At 36.2% G+C, this 19,640-nt stretch overlaps 2 protein-coding genes across 3 annotated transcripts in view; one reads left to right on the top strand and one right to left on the bottom strand.

Moving 5' to 3' along the window:
- LOC124157491 (cilia- and flagella-associated protein 44) overlaps positions 1–827 on the bottom strand; it is a 51,425-nt gene extending 50,598 nt beyond the window's left edge. The window contains exons 1-2 of the mRNA XM_046532229.1: positions 748–827; positions 126–559 (exon numbers count right to left, since the gene is read on the bottom strand). Of these exons, the coding sequence (XP_046388185.1) occupies positions 126–265 (140 nt within the window). The 5' untranslated portion in view covers positions 266–559; positions 748–827. The remainder of the gene's footprint in view (positions 1–125; positions 560–747) is intronic.
- Positions 828–875: 48 nt separating this feature from the next.
- Positions 876–14,600, top strand: LOC124157494 (palmitoyltransferase ZDHHC3). Of its 2 annotated transcripts, XM_046532234.1 has the most exons (7): positions 876–1,142; positions 1,229–1,368; positions 1,467–1,596; positions 6,980–7,138; positions 9,267–9,806; positions 12,338–12,435; positions 14,076–14,600. In XM_046532234.1, exons 1-5 carry the CDS (start codon positions 1,024–1,026, stop codon positions 9,562–9,564), a joined length of 846 nt encoding a protein of 281 aa, XP_046388190.1. In that variant the 5' UTR covers positions 876–1,023; the 3' UTR covers positions 9,565–9,806; positions 12,338–12,435; positions 14,076–14,600. The 2 variants fall into 2 exon arrangements, with proteins under 2 accessions (XP_046388190.1, XP_046388189.1); XM_046532233.1 differs by lacking the exon at positions 14,076–14,600 and having other exon boundaries at positions 12,338–12,784.
- Positions 14,601–19,640: the final 5,040 nt, after the last annotated feature.

The raw sequence follows: 19,640 nt of genomic DNA, 5'->3' as shown, positions 1-19,640 counted from the left end.
GACTCCTACCACAACACTTAGTTGCATCAATACATATCAAATACATATCATCAATCAAATTTTAAATGAAACCCTCAATGAATTTAAATACAAGTACTGGAATTTGAATTATACTTCAAGGATACTGAAATTTTAAAATATTCTCCGAAATAGTGCACTCCTCACTTTGGATGGGTTTTGATATTAGACTTGGTCGTTTGATGCTAGATACTTCATCACTTTCCACTTCTCCTTCTTCTTGCACAATAGTTAGCTTATTTTCCATTTAAAAAATTATGTCAACTGCAATGTTCTTACCGAATATTTATTTCTTTCTCCGTCGCCTCAACCAGAACCACAGTTATGCAGGAACCGCGAATATTCTGCGAAATTCCGCGCATTCATAAACATGTGTCCAAGGTGACTCGCGGTAGACAAAGAGACGCAGCGGATACCATGGCAACGGTGGCGAGCACGGTGAAGGGTTGTAGGCAGGGCAACGCTCTCCATCCCGAAGAACAGTTCCGACCATGGTCTTAGAAAAATAGACCATACAGTTTTAAAACCGACGTAACCAAATCTGTAACGACGAAGAGATCATAGGTAGTACCATAAATGGCAAATTTATCGCCAATAACGAGGATTACAGAAACCTAGAGGCCGAGATGGAGACCAGGGTACTCCGAACCGAATAACTTCGGAAGTGCGAACTTTCCACAACATAATGGGAAACTTTCTTGTAAAAGAACTGAACAATGAGCAACTCACACCAAGATATTCGTACAACTTATTCACATTCGATCTTGAGCATAGCATTCTAAAAACGCGCTATTGACGTGACACCCGCAGCTACGGCGGCAACTGTCAATAAATAGACATCCGATGGGCGCTTCCACGAAGAGCAGCAATATTTTTGTTGCTAATGATGATTTTGTGATGTTGTTATTTTTTAGTCAGTTAGTCTCGGCGTAGTGTTTTAGGAGTGTAAATAACGTTATCTTGAAAATCGATTTGATTTTTTGATATTTAATGGTATAATTTATCATGCCAGTTTGCATTAAAGACCCTTGTGGCTTTCTATGTATTTTGCTAACATACATCGCAGTATTTTATGCCGACTATGTCGTTATACAATGGGTGGTTTTGCAAACAATGCGTAACAGGTATTCTTTGTAATTATCGAAGAGTGTCAAGGAAAAATGAATACAAATTGTGCGTCATCTTACACTGTCATACGATTTTTTTTCAGTCTTTGGGGACCGTTCAATGCGGTGCTCTTTAATACTATTATATTCCTTCTGGGAATGGCTCACTTGAAGGCTGTCTGTTCCGACCCAGGTATCGTCCCATTGCCCCAAAGCAGGTTGGATTTCTCTGATATTCATACCGGTTAGTACAAGGACTTCATAAACCGAAACATATGGTTTACTTGAAGTATATTCGTAGATAGTTTGTTGTTTCTAATGCATAAAATTGGAATATTGAAGGTTCACAGAAATCACTGCAACTCGAAGACTGGACGGTCTGTACACGATGTGAAACATACCGACCTCCTAGAGCACATCACTGTAGGATATGCAAGCGATGTATACGACGGATGGACCATCATTGTCCGTGGTAAGATAAAATTATATACTTAAAATTTCAACAGTAAATCTGCTAATATTAGCTGACACAGTTCTCAAGGTATCAGCTCCTGGTTATTTTCTTCGAGAATATCACAGTAATTTATCCCTATTAGTGGTGGTAATCCTCATTGTAATTATTATATTCATTGGAATCATAAACATCCTGGAGACCATTTCTTGATCCTTCTATAATTTCCCTTGTGTTTAGCTACCTATGGTCAACCTCAGTGACTGATCCAAGACAAAGACAACAGGGGATGGGGGGTAACCTCCTAGCATTGGTGGGGGTCTGAACAAAATTACCATTTTATCTAGCTGTAAATTGGATATCCCAAAGCTTTTGAATGCTCCTCTCCAGATCCGCCACTGGTCACCCTTTAGTATGAAATTTTGGTGGGAATTAGAATATGGCGATTTTAAGTATTCAGTATTTAGAATTATCATCTGGTTGGTGTAATCATTTAGATTGTTTTTACCCTTTAATGTCCAAGGGACATATATGTCCCAAATTTTTGAAAATGTCTCAACATTAAATGAGAAAGCTAATGATTATAAGAATTGGTCCCATTGAATATTAGGCTATTGGCTATTAGTTTTAAATTCTTTTTGCTATATCCTTTTGATATTGTTGTTACCTCATTATTAAGAGCTTTAACTTGAAATGCTGTTTACGAAGTGGGAATTTGATATTTTTTAACAAGTCAATGAGAAGGGCAATTTTAACGGAACTTTAGGTTTATCCTTTATATGCATCTAACCTATGGAGTTAGTGCAAAAAACTTTGCAGTTGTGCTTAAGTTTAGACAAAATTAGTGTTTTATCCTATGGGACACATTTGTCCCTATTTACCATGTAAGGGAGCGAGAAATGCTGTTATTTCACGTAAACTGATTCGTAATTGAATGGCTACTGATATTAGCACTGCATGAACGGTAACAAAGGTTGAATGCAAAACATACACCACATGGAGATGGGTTATAATTTTTGCTTTGTGACTGTTCTGGAAATGGAAGGTTGGAAGTAATATGTGGCTTGCCGTATCCCAACTTAAGGTATTGTTTCCAGTATTCCTACTGATATTCCTTCAGTATTACAACCTACTCATGGCTCTAAATTTCCTAATTTGAGGGGGTATAGACCTTTGAGGTCCTCATCTGTGGTCTCCATCTAGAAGGCAGGCAATGAATGACATGCTTCTTCCTCATCTTTGATGTGCTGTGACATATTTCAGTAAAGATACGTATGGCCAAACAATATAATAGGTTTGGTATGAGGAGCGAGAGAAAGGGGAGCAAGGTAGGCACAAAGTAAAAAGGGGTTAGAGGTTCCTCTGAAGAAAAGGCACAACATATCGCTTTGGCAGTGCCGACCACCCATTCTTTTTGTGGTAAGAACTCTCATTCCACTTGTGTGGGGTGTTCAGGGTCCTCAACTCTTACCTATCCGTTTAATGTGTTTTTATTCAGTTCTGTGCAGACCTCTATGCAATGCAATGCAATGAGGAACTTGCATGGGTCGTAGATTGCTCTAAAAACTATTTTGAATAAGTCAAATGGATACATTAGCTCGCAAAAATACCTTCAGTTTCTCCATTCAACATCAAAAGAAATAAAAAAATTGCATTTAAAATCGAGAAAAATTTCTCTGAGCCGACCACTGCGCGAAGACACCCGAGCGTTGCCGAGGCCAGGCGTGACATCATAGGTGCCTAAACAACCGTGGGGAGTAGGGAAATACGCTGAGCGCTTGGAGTAAAATTTGTTTTGAGGGAGTATTTAGCCGCTAATCGTCACTTTATTTTGTTCTGGTATTCTTGGGCAAGTTTTCCTATTGCTATTGTGCCTAGATTATTACTTGGGATATTAATAATGCGGCATCGGGATGATGAAGTACAAGCGTTTCACTTCGTGTTTTAGTTATCAGAAAAATGGATGATAACGTTGCCACTCGTTCGAATAGTACACCTGAAATTCATCTACGTCTACATAATATCCCGCAAGCCGCCTATAAGGCGTGTGGCATAGGATGTTAGGACACCAGCCTTTTTTTAGGACACCAAAAATTGATGCCATGACCCTCATGGAATTTGTTAAGACAAATTATTGCTATATGTTGGCGGCAAATCGAGTTGTAAAAGAAACTTGTAATACTGGAGGATAACGATCGTAAGCTGTGCTGTTGACATTAGAGTAAGCTGTGCTGTTGAATTTGGCAACGCCGGATTAGCGGAGAATGTAGTCCTATCCGTCCTACGGTACGAATGCACAGCAAAACAGTCTGCACACAATCCACATGTGAGATCGCGATCGGTTCCGCTGCCAACACACACACAAGCTACAACCTATTTCAATAATATAGGTAAATCCATAAACAATATACTAGCATATACCATAAAAATATAGCGGGAAATAGGCAAATACTCTTATCAAAAACTGGATGTCACTGTCACATTCTTATATTCATCACGTACAACTTACAATAACAGAACTCGTTATGATGAATACAACTATTTATTCACTGATTTAAACCCTTAAATTAGCCCACACAAGTGACACAGGTGACATTTCTCACTACTATTCGTTGAAATAATGGAATAACAAACTTTACACACAGTTTTTATTTCAATAGCGTGATCGTGAAATGTCATATCTACGGTGAACAACGGAGATTAGCACGCCACTGACAATTTTTACACTACTGTTAGACATTTATCGATAGCGTAATAGCACTTTTTACAATTCAATCACGATGGAACACTGATAACTCTTGGCCGATATTTTTCAACCTTGTCAAACTTTGTGCATTACAACCACTGGCACTGTGATTATTATCAGTAGCTTAACGGGAGACGTCACGTTGAAAATAACACTATTTTGGCACAAAAATGTTCCTAGATGTCTCCAATCAGCGAGCAAAAGTTGCATTGACTGGAATTCACCCCATAATACAAGCACAGATAGTCCTAAACGACGAATTCTCCGGTACCTACGAATAAACGGATGAAGTTATTGTATATAAAAGCTAAGCGGACATCAGTAAACATCAAAATCCTTCTAATTGCATACTTAAATGAATGATATGCCGTCGATAACATCAACTTACAATTAACGTATCCCCCTTCCAATGGCCGTGGCTCAGACTCCTACCACGATGTTATTTAGGTATTATATAACTTTTGGTTTAACTGCTCCAGTTTTATATTTTATGCCCGTACTCAGATATTAATATTATAAATAATGCAAAATATGAGGGCTTCCAAGCCTCTATCGTCGGATATTTATCTTTAAATATAAAATAATCAACACGTCTAACAAACGAAGCTCTCACAACTGCTGGCAACTATTATAAACAATCACAACAATAGCTTCGCGTGATGTTTAGGCACCTTTGACGTCATCGAGGCTTCGTCGGCAGTGGCTTGGGGGGTGAGGTAGTTTTTCCCGCGCTTTAAAATTCGTAATATTTATCATTAAATATCTCGCGAAGGAAAACTCAGATATACATGCGGTTTTCTTTGTTGTATTCAGAAAATAATTTTCTATCCGCCTGTGAAATAAAAAAAATTCATGCAAGTTCCCCATTGCCTCTGCTTGTTGAGAGATTCTCTTCTTTTTACTGTGGTGTGGTGCTGAGAGCAGCAAGATGAGTGAATTCCCTTTATTTCAAATGTAGTTCATACATTTTTGAATGAGTGTTGGTGCTAATGTTACGCTTCTCAACTGCTTTGTTACAATGGTCAGCCAACTGGAAAGAATGCCGATAATAGAACACTTTTTTGCCAGTATTTGGGGAAAAATTTTGTGATGAGTTATCAACTCATTCGGTTTTGAGTTTTAGGGACTTCTTTAGGTCTTCTGATCCTGACATTAAAGTGCCCTACATTGCCAATATAACAACTGGAAAGCATTGTGAAATCATCAGGAACGCTTTGTGTTTTGAAAACAATAAAAAAATGCTTTCCAGAAGTCTGGTCATTTATGATCTAGCTTTCTAAGTTCGTCCTCTGATTACTGTGGAACACTTTCCAGGAGGAAACAAAAAGATGCAGAAAAGATCCAAATTCTTTGTCTAGAGATAATTATAGCTTATACATAATAAGTTCATGGTAGGGGTCAATCTAATGGACCAAAAATAAAATCACTTTTAAAATTGAAGGAAAGGCAAATATTTTTTGATCTGTTGGGTATTGCTGTAAATAAAGCTATTCATACACGAAGCCACATGAATGCGTGAATCCTGAGAATGAGGCTAATTTTCCTCTCCAACACAAGTTAATCTTAGCAAGGTTCCTTATTGGAAACTATTCCAATATGAAGAGAGGTGTTTTTGCTGCTCCTGTCCTTAGTAGCAGGAACAGTATCCTAGCACCATAGCCTGAACTGAAGTTATTGAAAATGCCTAGATAGGAGGGCTGAATTTGCAACAGATGGAATTGAAAACTGAACAACTATGTGCGTGGAATATACCAGTTATATTTGTGTTTCACAACAGTACGCATTGTTATCACCATTCGTAGGACTTCAGTCGAATGAAAAGAATGACATTATATCTCGTATTTTTTTACGTAGTTGTTTATAATTAATTTTTTTGGGGATAAAGTATGTTTCTTACTAATTGTAGTTGAAGCAATACACAGTAAAATTTTATAACGATCGACGTGGATGGATGCCCTAAAAAATTGAAAAATTTTCTGCGATATTTGTTTAATTATTATTTTTATTAATTTATGGACTTGCCATACATTGCCATAGGCATGTAATTTTAAGATTTTAAATAAGATTTAAAAAATACCTTAAGACAATATTTGTCCCAGACTATATCTCAGAAAATACTTGAGATATCACCTTTATATAAATGTTTTTGGAATCCACACATCAATATTAGCCTAAATCGTAATTTGTTATACAATTTAATGGCTGCAATACTTATGGACCTGAAAGGATTAAAAAGTCATCATCATAAGGAAAACACCTTTCAATTCAGTGTTAATCAATGGAAACTGGGAATGGAGGGGGGGTTGAGGCTGGTGCACACTGAGGTGGGAGTCTGGGATATAAAACTTATGTGGTTCAAGTAGGGAGAGGCCATGCTTACGGTTGGGGTTCTGGACGTTCCCGGTTCGAGGTCCGAAAATTTCGTCTTTCGAGGTCTACCGCAGTTCCCACATCAAGGTCCCAAAGATTGTTGCAGATAGGAGGAGAGATATGCGGCAGCCCCTGATGGCAAAAAGAATTCTTTCCGATAAACACTCGTGTCTTGAAAAATTTTGTTGAATTTAAAGTTATTTCAGATGTGCCGTGGACCTTTATACATATGTTCAAGTACAATTTAGCCAGTTAAATGCTTGCATATGTATATCTTACCTTTTTCAGGATTAATAATTGTGTTGGTGAATTGAACCAAAAGTATTTCATTCAGTTCCTGGTTTATGTGGGTATGCTGTCCGGCTATGCCATTCTTCTTGTGATAACTTCATGGGTAGGAGATTGTCCTCATTGCAGTGAAGAAGTGCTTGTGAAACAGAGTCGCATGTAAGTTATGCTTTTATGACACTTCAATTCTTGTTAGTGTGTGCAATTCTTGTTAAACTATCTCTATTATCTATTAACTCTTTAACTGTGAATTTATTTGTGAAGTTACTGTTAGTTCAGGAATGATCAGGTCCCAATTTAATTGTGCATCTTAAATGTACCTTTGAATTAATGGAGATAAATTTGGACATTTTTCATTTGTATTTAATAGATGTTTTAAACCTATGTGCTAATGGTAAAAAAAGGTTTCTCTAAACAGTGGCGCAGCGAGGGAGGGTTTTGGGGGTTAAAACCCCCCCCCCCCCCCCCCCCCAGAGCTCAGAGATATTTTTAAGTTTAATCCATTTTACTTATTTGGATCAGTATTACTTACAGAACAGTGTTGGGATTAATCAAATATTCCTCAGAAGGCTGTAAAACTCACCATTTTGAACCTTTATTCTTAAAATTTTTCTAAAGGAGGGCCCCCGCAACAACTGCTTACCCTGGCGGGTATGCAATACTCCCACACCCCTAAGTATTATTTGTGCCTAAAACCCCCCCCCCCCCCTTGCCTTTATTCTTCGCTGCGCCCCTGTTTCTAAACATAGAGTGGCCACTTTAACTCCTTATCGAAATTAGACTTTCTCTGTTGTCTATAGGCCACAATATATCTAGGCCACAAACATGAAGATCGAGCAAGTGATGTAGGATTTTTGCTAATAATATGTATCAGCAAATGGGCTTGATATCAAGAGAATTCCTTACTCTCCTTATCTCAGATTAGTGCAAAATGACAGCATTAATTTCTCATGTAATAATTTAGAAACAATGACAAAGGAATAGGCAAACTTTCCCACATTTCATAAACTCACTCCCACATTACCTGTCTTCTCTAATGATATGTCCTTGAGTCTTCATTTGCATTTCAAAAACCAGGTATAAAATTGTTCTTTGTTCTTACTCCAGGAGTGATGATGCCTGGCTGTTATCAGCCTATGTTCTCATCTCAGCCACTATTTTCCTAAAAATACATTATTATTGTTGCTCTATCTCTATTATAAAGTAGGTTTATTTAGGGGGCTTTTTACAAGTTCAAATTTTTCGACCCAACGGTCATCAAGATTGGTTTCGAAGGTGGCCGCTGCAGCCAGTGGGAAGCCTAAATGGGTGGAAGGGGGACTCAGCAGTGACCAAGGGAGGGGAAGGAAAGTCGGTTGGAGAAAGTAAACATGCAGATAAGAAATGATGTCATATTTCTGGGGGAAGAGAAAAAGGTCTGCTGTGGAGAGATATTTTTTTCACTCAGGCTGCCTTTCCTTCCTCGGGTCTTTTCCGACCCATCCGACGACGATGCTCCTCAACTGAATAGTGGTGTGCACACTATGAACGAAGCTGCAAATTTCTCATAAGTTAACGCCTTATTTTCATTTGGAACAGCAATTATATTTTGTCTTTTGATTGCTAGATTTCACGATTATTAGGCGAAATACCGGCACAAATATTACCAGCACAATCAAATTGTTCTTAGTTTGTTTATTTCTTCTCAAGGTGGAGAATCTTCTACAGCCATCAATCGACATACATGCTGGTAGATTGAAATAATATATGGACAATAATGACAAATTCTTATTACTGACAATGAGGCAAATAACATACAACAGTACATATCTTACAGAATCTTAAATTTTGTTTAGGAGCATATGTGGCCCCTCTCTATTTTTGGAGATGCTTTTTTCAAAAGTGTTACTAAACAGTCGTAAATTTGTGACGAGATACTTAAAATGGATTATCAAGTATGAAAATGTTGTATTTTTTACTCTGAATTCATATTGATGTTGAAAGATGTATTGACGCCTTAGATGATATGGTTTGTGGTTGTTGAAGAAGGCTACAGCTATGAAGCATTTTTGTTGGGTTTGTTAGGAGGAGGTGTCTGGGGGTGTTTGGAAGGTAATAGGCATATTCAAAATTTTCAGGGGGCTGTTTGAAGAACCCCTTCACCCTTTGCTTTCCATGGGCTTTATAATTCATCAGCCCAGATATTAAGAATTTTCCTTTCTTGATCAATAGTGTATTTTGTTGTTCGTTTGTCATGTTATGAATCCATCCACTGTCCTTGAATCATTGCTCAACTTGATTCTTTCAGCTTGCACTCAGTCATTTTGGTTCTGGAAAGTACTCTGTTTGGTATGTTTGTTGGAGCCATTCTCGCCGACCAGATACAGGCTATCCTGACAGATGAGACGGGTGTGGAACAGGTGCAATCGATGCGCTTGAAAGGACGCCCGCAGAGACGTTCAAAGCACCCTCGCTACACCTTGATGGCAGAAGTGTGTGGGCGGGGTCACCCTTTGCTCTGGCTCTTGCCTTGCATGTCCTCACCATCAGCATCTCGCAATTCACCATCTTCACCAGGTGGAACGCTTCATCAGTATGAAGTGTGACCTGAAGGAATTTTCTACTGCTCTATATTTGTACTTTGTTTTTAAGTAGGAAGCTCTTGACTTTTTGAGTGCAATTGAGCTTTTCCCTTGGTGATTGTCATCATAAGACTCAGTGAGATACGACTATTTTTGGGTGTTATTACAGTGGATCCCTATGTAATGAAGCAATCAAACTTCTCAAAATGTGCCCTCAGGAATCATGAAGGAAAACCAAATTGATGCACTTGTCCTCTTGACTTCTGGTAAGTGATGTTTTCATCATTTTTTAGTCATAATTTTTTATTCTGGCCGTATTTGAATTGGATGGCAACAGTGCATCTGTGTAATAGGGTGCAGTTTTTTTATGGGAAGTTCCGCAAGCTGAAATGTGTGAAATATTTCTAATGTGCAATGTTGTCAATATGATCCGAACAGGGTCTAAAATATGGCACCCCATCTCACCCAGGGTCTCACATGCTGGCACCCCATCTCTCGCTCACTTTGCCCTCCATTATCTCCAAAACAGCTGAAGTTTAGACAAAACAAATTTAATTTTCACCCAGAGATCTTATTATATATATGAGAGTATTTTACTGGTTAAGATAGATTTATATGGAACATATTACATCTATCCTTTATCGGACCCTTCCATGTGTATCTCCACTCCTTATTGAGCCACGTGTTTTTAATGAATAACTTATTCCTCCTGCAAAACTCTAATGCTTTCTCTCCTTGTTCGTTTCGCATTCTTAATCCATATTCTACTATGTCGTTTCCATCCCTCCCTTCACCGACTGATCCAGACCCCCATCGCAACGAGAATTTTATTATCTGAAATTCTTCTCAAAGCTGTTCTTCCTCAGCCTTTATATAACCCTATCTAATTCCTACTCCCTATGATGCCAGTAGGATGTAAACTTAAAAGAATTCTTAAACCACCACAAGCTTGGTGGGTTATGCCTCAATGTCTACCACCAGAATCCTATCACTTATCTGTTCAATCCCTACTACTCTAGACAGTGGTAGACACCACTCTAAGTGGTAGACAATAATTTGGGAGCAACTTCAGCGAATATTTGAGTAAAACACCTAATGAAACAGCTTGTGTTGCTAAAATAAATGCATTATTTAATCAAAGAGCCTTTATATATGTTAATAGTGAGTATGAATTTTTGTCATATATTGATGGCTAAGTTCTCACAACATGTATCTCAGAAATAGCAACTTTTCAGGAAAGCAAAAGAACAATTAATTTTTTTCTTGGACATTGAAATTAAAAACCAAAAGTTCATAGAACTGAAAAAGAAGCTTTCATTTGCAAACAAAGAGTTGTTTTTTTGCTTGTATTTTATTTTTTAAATGTTCTTACACTTAGTTTAAGATACCTGCCTCAAACTGGCCGATTTTGAGACACTATTTGTTACTGTAGACTCTCATTATTAAGCAGTTCACGGGACAAAAGACCGGAGGTTCGTAATAACTAAGTTCGTATGAACGTTCCTTTTAGGAATCGTCAAAAGAAAAAAAACATACTTTGTCAAAAATTCTTGTCTCTTCAGTCTCCTGTAATTATAGTCGCACTGTGAAATAGCTTCAGACTCGAGTGTGTAATATGTGCGATTGACTTCCGTGCAAATATTCATTCAAATTTAAGCAAATTCCTATACAGGGCATCGAGGAGAGTTGTTATCCTGCGGAATGCAACACTGCATCACATTAGTTCCTAAGTCGGCCTAAAAAAATCGCTGTCCGCGGAAAGAAAGAATGGGTGAAATGCTGAACAGTCCCTGACTTCACACCAGATTAAATCGTGCTTTGTTCAGATTATGCCCAAAGTGCGAGGTCCTGTATGCCATATCGTGTTGCATAGGCAAACTCCAAAGGCACCAATTTTGAAATTTTCTGGTGCGTATGAATTTTTCAAATGTTCGAAGTTCGTTAATAGAATGTGCGTAGGAAGAGGATTAACTGTACGTTCAATTTACGAGTGTTAATGAGTGGGTCACCATAAATCCACAGGATTGAAGCTTATTATTTGATGTTGCGTGCATATTGAAGTATCTCCTACTGAGGAAAGAACCAAAATTGATGCTCTTGGGCACAGTACAAGGAGAGAACTTAAACGTAGATCAATGATGATAACATAGCGTAGTGTATATCCACCTAAATACCATTGCTTTTTCGTGTAACTTGGTAATAAAGTTCATTTAGTCACTGCCAGGACCAGGAATGAGGTTCGTTATTTCGTAACAACGAAAATTTTGTAATAAGGTTTCTATTACTATAGATTGGATAGGCCTTTTCGTCGGGACTAAGGAATTGCTTTGTAATAATGAGGACTTAGTAATAAAGTTGTTTGTATTAACGAGAGTCTACTCTAGAACTTAGCCATCGATATGGAGTCTTCAGACTTGTGTTTTGCCCGATAGTCAGGTTATACTGAATTAGTTATTAATTGCATTCTTGAAGAAGACATTTGAGTTACTATATACAGTAAAAGAGGTATGTAGAGTGGAATTAGAAAGTGAAGCAAATGATATCTGAAATTAATCATAAATATTATCTGTTTTCATAGTACATAGTTTAATTAAAAAGGAAAAATGTCACTTGTGATGTTAAAGAAAACTGTATTCATCTCACTCTTTTGTTAACCTCTGATTGAAAATGAATTCAGTCATGTTCTACATTTGGTCAATCCTAGAGTAATTGCTTTATGTTGTTCTTTTGTTGAAGGTAAGTTAATCTCATGGGTACTAAGGCAAATGTGCTTTCACATTTTACTTTCTCATTTCAGAATCTCTCCTTTATTTTATATCCAGCCTATCCGGTATCATTGGTGCTTCAATCATTAGTGTGGTCGATCATAAGCCTTCCTTGGAAACGAATCTGTGTGTATGGAAACATTATATCTTTACCACTCATTGTTATTAACTTATTTTATGCATTGTTTTATTATGCTTACAGGTATTATTCTTTATATTTTGCCATTTGTTTTGACTTTGAATCATCCTTGTGCATATATTTTTGGAAAGTGCAATTCAGGCTAGTTGTGAAGAAATATTACATTTTATACTCACTTTTGTAGCCTTGTTATCAATGATTCATTGAATGGGTAAAGAAGTCATGCACAGTTTGCTGTGGAAAAAATGTTTTTCATATTGTGAGCCCTCATATGTGATTCTTGTTTTTGTTAAACTTCATTTTCTTGCTTCCCTTTGAACATACCCTCCTTAATTATGTTTTTAATATGGTGAAGGACAGATAAAGTACTTCTTTTGCACGTGACCTTCTGTTTAGATATCATGTCCACTCTTCTGCTGATACTCTTCCAACATTGTATGCATATGAGCAAGGCTGCTTGAATTAATTTGGTTTAGTGCCAATTTCTTTGAATATTGAACTAACATGTACATATGTGAAGGATTCCCCTATGAAAAAATTGTATAAACCTGTTTCAAAATTTTATACAATTTATACAATTGCCATGGTAATGTATAAGATTGTATAAAATTTTGAAACAGGTTTATACAATTTTTTCATAGGGGTTGTTTATTGTTGTTGGTTGGGCTTGATAAAGATTTGTCTGAAAATAAGTGACCCAAATTTTTAGATCGTCCCTATGTTAAAGTTGAGCATCTGGAAATCCTATATCATGCAGCACCCATAACCCAGCAATATTGCATTAGCCAATGCTGTGTAACAATCAATGAAGATGAAATAATTTTTTGTAATTCGAATCAGTTTATAACTTGGTGTAGGTTTCTCGTTCTTTAAAATTCCCTTATTGATGACTGATAATGAGAGGGCATTTTATCTTTTGACCTCTTGGATGGTTATTTGGTACAGTGTAAGCACTTTGGGTTACCTTAAGTGGTGTATACATTTTCACCAAATACTTAGTGGTATTTAAAAGTAAAATCATCCGTCCCCTGCATGCATTCATCCTAAATCATTCCTAATAGCATCAATTGTTGTAATAGCAATTTCTGAAGGGAGTTAAGCATTGACGCTAAAAATTAATGATCATGGCAAGTAGAAGTGGAGATAATGGTATAAGAGTCTAGTTGTATTGGTGAAGCACTTGTGTAAAATGTACTGTGTAGCATTGCCCTTAATATAAGTATTATATTCTGAAGCAGACAGAGAAAATGATTAGGGTAGATAACATGTTTGACTCTTCTTCTGAGGATGGGGCCGTAGGGAAAGAATTTTCCTCCTCTGTTGCTTGCAGTGCATCAATGGACGGTTGTTCTGATTTTAGCTCTGAATATTGACATGGCCTTGGGTTTGCTGCAGTATCTCATGCGGCATGGACTTTGTATTACAAAGCGTATTGGTTAAGAAATATAGAATAATCAATTAATTTGTTAATTTTAGATTTGTAGCAATGCATTGTGTTGGGTAAGGTCTTTACTTTTGTTCTGTTAACTCTGTGCTCTTTGCAATACTTATCAACCTGAGAGGCTGCAGATGTTGCAAATCTGTAAATAATTAATTTCTATAATTTTTACAGTTTTTTTATTAAACCATAGGAAAAATATGACAAGTTCATGGAGCATGAAATGCAGCCTTTATTTAGCTGATCAAGAAACCCAAGGGCTCAAAAAGTGGTGTGGCTATTTTATGCACCCCACCGAAAACTCATTCAGCATTGCGAAGTCTACAGTTCTGGATAAAAGGTGTTTGACTGCACGTATGTAAAGTGGTTGGGAATTTTTTCTAAGAGGGATGAGAATAAGGAAGTGCTGATAATGATATTTATTGCTTTTTATGGTCGTATGACTTATGGCCTGCTCTTTTTTAGTTTATTTTATATTAAATAAGCAAAGGAAATAATTTGAACACATTTTCACATGAAAATATGATGCAAATTACTTATCCAAATATGCGTGCAAAGATTTTGGATAATAAAATGGTAGGACTTGGCTTTGATAAACAGTGAAATATGATTTGATGCTTTTCCAGCAAATAATGTGGGTATACTTTTCTCGGGATTCCCTCCGGGTAAAATTATCCATATTAGCCAACGTTTCAAGCTCCAACTTGGGTCTCATCCTCAGGGCTGCTGAATGTCTGAAACTTTGACTAATATGGATAATTTAATCTGGTCGGAATCAGGAGAAAACTTTGATAAATAGTGCTGCCATACCAAAAGGTTTCAGACATCTGGAAGATTGTTTTGATTTCCACTGATATTTACTTAATTAACTGTGATAGCAGAGTGTTTATATGTCATCCTTTGACCTTAGTCTTTCTACATTTAATCAATTCAATCGCTATGTGAGACTAAAATTTTTAGTTAATATAATAAATCATTCACAGAGATTACTGATTATTTTAAGTTCATTTATTGATTTGTGGGTTTATTTGGCCTATATTAACTTATGTAAAAAAATCATTGAAGTCTAAGTTTTTGGAGTAGTGCCTTCAGTCTCGCAATTAAATTTAAAATGGAACTTTTTTTTTTTTTTTTTAATGCCTATGAACGAGTGTAGGTTCTTGTTTTAACTCATTCATTAAGTTCATGTACTCTTGTAAGTGCCTAGAGGATGCTCTACCTTTTTATATTATGGATAATTAAGAGGATCTCCATGGAAAATTAAATGTGCAAAATATATTGAGCATTGAAATTGTAAGATGGAAAATAATTTTGAGAACCCCATAATTATTGCCATTTTTTCTGAGTACCTATGTATGATGAATAATAGATTATTGAGAATGGCTATCTTCCCCATTCCTGTAATCTGCTCTTGAATTTTAATCCATAGTTTGTTGCCATTAGAAACTTTACAATTGTATTACATTTACAAGTTCAAAAGGACACGTCCAAGCATTCTTGAACTTCTTTCTTCAGTTTTTCTGTACTTTGGAGGCTCCACTTCTCTAGAGTTCTTTATTTAGCTACTCAATGTGTATAGTTCCTTTAGCATGCTTTATTCTATTCCTTGCCCTTCCTTCACTTTTTTTCTCTTGTCCCTTGCCACAGCATAACTTTTGGGTCCGTCCTGAAAAATCGAATGATTGACCGTTTCTTGTTTTCCTGAGTGTGACTTCTTTATTTGGGCATATACTGAATGAAAAATCAGTACATTTTATATATTTTCTGAAATTTCGTCTATTTTTCTGCCCTCCAATTGGCGTCCCACCTTAACCTCCCTGCTCCCCCTCTGTAGGTGATTAATACTTGTTATATACAGCTGTTTGCTTTGGAGGAGAAACGGGCCTATGGTGGTTGAAACATTACCTCAGTAAAATACTTACCAATTCCAACATTGTGAACTAACATCACAAAAGGTTAAGGCTCACTAGTGGGTTTGCTAGAACATATTGTGTTTATATTATTGCACAATTTTCTGTTTGAGTTGAGGTAAACACTTGTTGTTAAGTTTTTGAGAAATATTGAGATTTATTTTTTGAAATGATGCACAATGTTCAATGATAAGGATAATTCTGCTTTAGTATTATTAATTACAACATAGTTTTTTTGCAAGGTTGTTTTCCTCGGGTATTAGAAAAGCCCGTTCTTTGGAATTTGGGATTATTTGAGCCAATTTTAAGAAAGTTTTTTTTTTGTAGCACTATTAATTTGTTATTTGTTACTTACTCTTGGCACACCTCACATTTTATTACCGCCAGCTCTGACGTATGGAGTTACTTATTCAACCCCTAATAATTTGTAGTTATCTTCCCTGTCAAGCTTTTAAAGCATTCGATCAGAATAGAAAGGACTGCACCCAGCCATGTACAATTCTTTGCCATGGATGTAAATATTCAACTGAATTAATTGTCTGTTGAGTGGTGGAAAACTACATTCACGTTGATATTCAACATCCTTGTGCCAAAGAGCTGCACACTATCAAATGTAGAATTTATTTTTAGCAATTTCATCATTTTTACAGGAAATGGGGGAAAATTCTTAAAAACTGAATTTTTATCTGTCCTAGTGACTCTGCACTGTTTCCTTTACATTCTCATCTGTTTGAATCCCATATCATTTGACCCCTCCTCTTGTTTCTTAGACAGTTAACAAAGAGGGTATGTTAAGTTTGAGACAAAGTCTCTCCCAATATGTGTAGATTAATTTGCCGCAATTTCATCCCTTGGCTCTCAGCCTTCATTCATCCCCGCTGCCTTCATCTTGCCATCATGTGACTTTCACCTCTGACTCACTTCCTAATGATTTAATGTGCTTCCTAATCAGGTCATGTGAACTTGATTTCTCATGTTTCTTGAGAGTGTATTTTTATGATTTTTGGACTTAATTGTGATAAAAATAATTTTATCTATTTGAATAGGTAAATCATACAAATTTGGGTAATGGATGTTTGAATTCTTGTTTTGATTATGAACTCTTTATTGTTAGCTATTGTCAAAAACTTGTTAGAATCAAACCGGTTAACAATGCAATGTGACCTAGATAGCGTGTACATATAAAGTTTTATAACATAGAAGTAAGGGTAAGTGAATTTACTTAGATTTGAAAAATGAAAAATTGTTGAAAATTTAACGTCACTCTCTTCTAATGGTACTCTTTTATTATTCTATGTGTGTACTGTATATCAAATTTTGAAGGCTAAGTGTCAGAGTTTCTTCTGTAATGCAGAGTTATACGCTTTGTCAAAATCCAATGGCTTGAGAATATTGGAAAATTGTCCCAACTTCTACAGTTATGTTAAATTTCAATCCTTATGTGGGCTGAAGTGTTATCAATATGTTTTACACTAAGTATTTTAGGCTGTGCATGACCTCTTAAAGAGTAATGATTCAACAGTGATATTTATTATTTAATGGTATTTTGTATTTTTCCACATCAAAATAAAATTATATGCGAAAAGGCTTGATGCATTTTACTTTCCTTGACAGTTTGGGCATGACTCCAGCATGGGTATTAATGCAATATTATCCAGAGGTGGTCGAAGACATTGGTTTGAGAATCAAGAAAATGATTTATGTGTACCTAATTCATTGGTTGAAAGATTTGGAATAATTCAGCTTGGAAAATTTCTTTCACGTAATTATGTTTTATTTTTCAAATATATTGATGAAATATTTCTTGGTTTATAATTAATTATTTTCAATTTTTTGGTTTTGGTGGTATTATGAGGTTTGTCTTTCACATTTTATTCATTCCAGTAAAAAAATTATAGCATTTCTGTTGATGCCATATCACTCCTTACCGTTCACTGAGTATATGTACGTATGTACTCATTTAACTGCTATCCAGCCTCTTGGTGAAAGATTTTAGGCTTTCTCAATTTATGAGTTGCATAAATTTGTCTTGAATTTTACACAATTTAACCATTCCTTACCAGATACTACTAAATTATAATTTTAGTGGACTACTTGCAGCCTTTGGATTATTATATCCCCATGGCGGATTTCAATAATAACTCTTATACAGTGAAAATATTTGGTTTAGTCATTCAATTTTATTGCCTTCAAAGGATGAATCTCATGAAATAACTTGAAGTATTGACTCTTGTACCACTGCACTCTCATAAAATCCGTATTGAAGTACTTCGTTATCTTCAGGTAAAGTGAAGTGAAACAGTAGCGACCCATGAATTTCCCCTGAAGCTATCCTTAGCTTTGCAATCCCTTTCGGAGAGGATCCCATTTCTTCCCTAACCAAGTCAAAGAGTAGTGCTATCGTCCTACTAGAACCCAAACAACTCATGCGGGGTGTTAACAGCTGATAGTTTTGCATTAGCAGGCCGGCATGTCGCCAGTGGGGGCATTAGCTTCTCCGATTGTTTTCCTTTGTGGCGATAATGCACAATACATCTGCTGAGGAGGTGACTGAAGTGGCATAAAATCATGGCACTACGTTTCCCTGTACTGTGGATTAAATGTAGCACTATTATGCATTATGCATAGCTTGTAACCATGTTTAAATCCAAGTAAATTCATTTCATTACATCTTAAATCAAATAGGGGAAACTTCTTCATAATTTTCTGATGATTAATTGATTAAATTATATGACAATTCTGATTGCCTAGAACTGACTCTATTCTAGTATCAGGATCAGATATGTCCTTGAATAAGGGTGTATAGTCATTGTTTATAGTTTTGTTTATTAAAATCTTGTTGGTAGCTTGGCATTGATATCAGTTGCTAAATTTTTTTCCACCATTGTAGAAGAAGGTTCATCACATGCAGTGGAGGAAACTCTGTCAAAATTATTGACATTCTTTATAGGCAGGGTGGAATTTTAGACTTTTCTGAAATACTGAGATTGTTACATTAAATTTGTGTGTTATGAATAGAAGTGAATTTGTGGGGCTGTTCACCGCATCATAATTTATATTTATGTTGAAGGGTATATAGAATATTCTTTGTAGTGGCAATCGACCAGCAGAGATCCTAAACCTCATTGAAACTTAAATGTGGGCTGTATTAAGACATTAATCTCGATTATTATGAGTTTCCGTATCCCTAGATTTTATGAAAATATTTGCACTTCTGTAATCAACTAGAGTTTCTTAGAATACACTGGGTACTTATTATGGTAGTTCACTGTAAGCATTTGATGGCTTATTTGTTCAGGTTTTGCTAGTTTTTCTTGTTCAGAAATAATTGAGTTTTCCGAAAGACAAAGTGAGTATGTGCGGTCGTGTATGCACAGATGGCTATATAGTCTTATGAACCTAGCCATCTATATGGACTATAATTGGCACAAATTAATGAAGTTATCTCTCCCCACAGGTCCTATATGTAGATCAATTATTTCGTAATTGCTAGATGAAAAAAAATGCTGCTACTAAATTCTGGGTCATGAGCAATGGATTGATTAAGGTATACGTATTAAGTAGTATAGTAGCCACTGGCTCCTGGTGTCTGCTTGATGTATTTTAATCCTATTGTTGTAACCTTGGTTTTGGGAGCTCGTATATGTAACCAATCCCAAGGAAATATGTTTAGAAAGAAAAAAATTCTACACACTTCTGTTTGTAATCCTCATCTTGGCTGTTATTTCTCACAGATTGATGATATAAATTTAGATGCAGTAACCTCATTTTTTATGATATGTGTACCAAAGAGGAAAACCATTTAAGTGTTTGTTTGGATACTTATTTGAGAGATCTATAGGTAAAAG

This window comes from Ischnura elegans, chromosome 4 (genome assembly GCF_921293095.1).
Source record: "Ischnura elegans chromosome 4, ioIscEleg1.1, whole genome shotgun sequence".
NCBI lineage: Eukaryota > Metazoa > Arthropoda > Insecta > Odonata > Coenagrionidae > Ischnura > Ischnura elegans.
The sequence above is the reverse complement of the archived record's forward strand: the minus strand, read 5'-3'. Positions and strand labels throughout refer to the sequence as shown.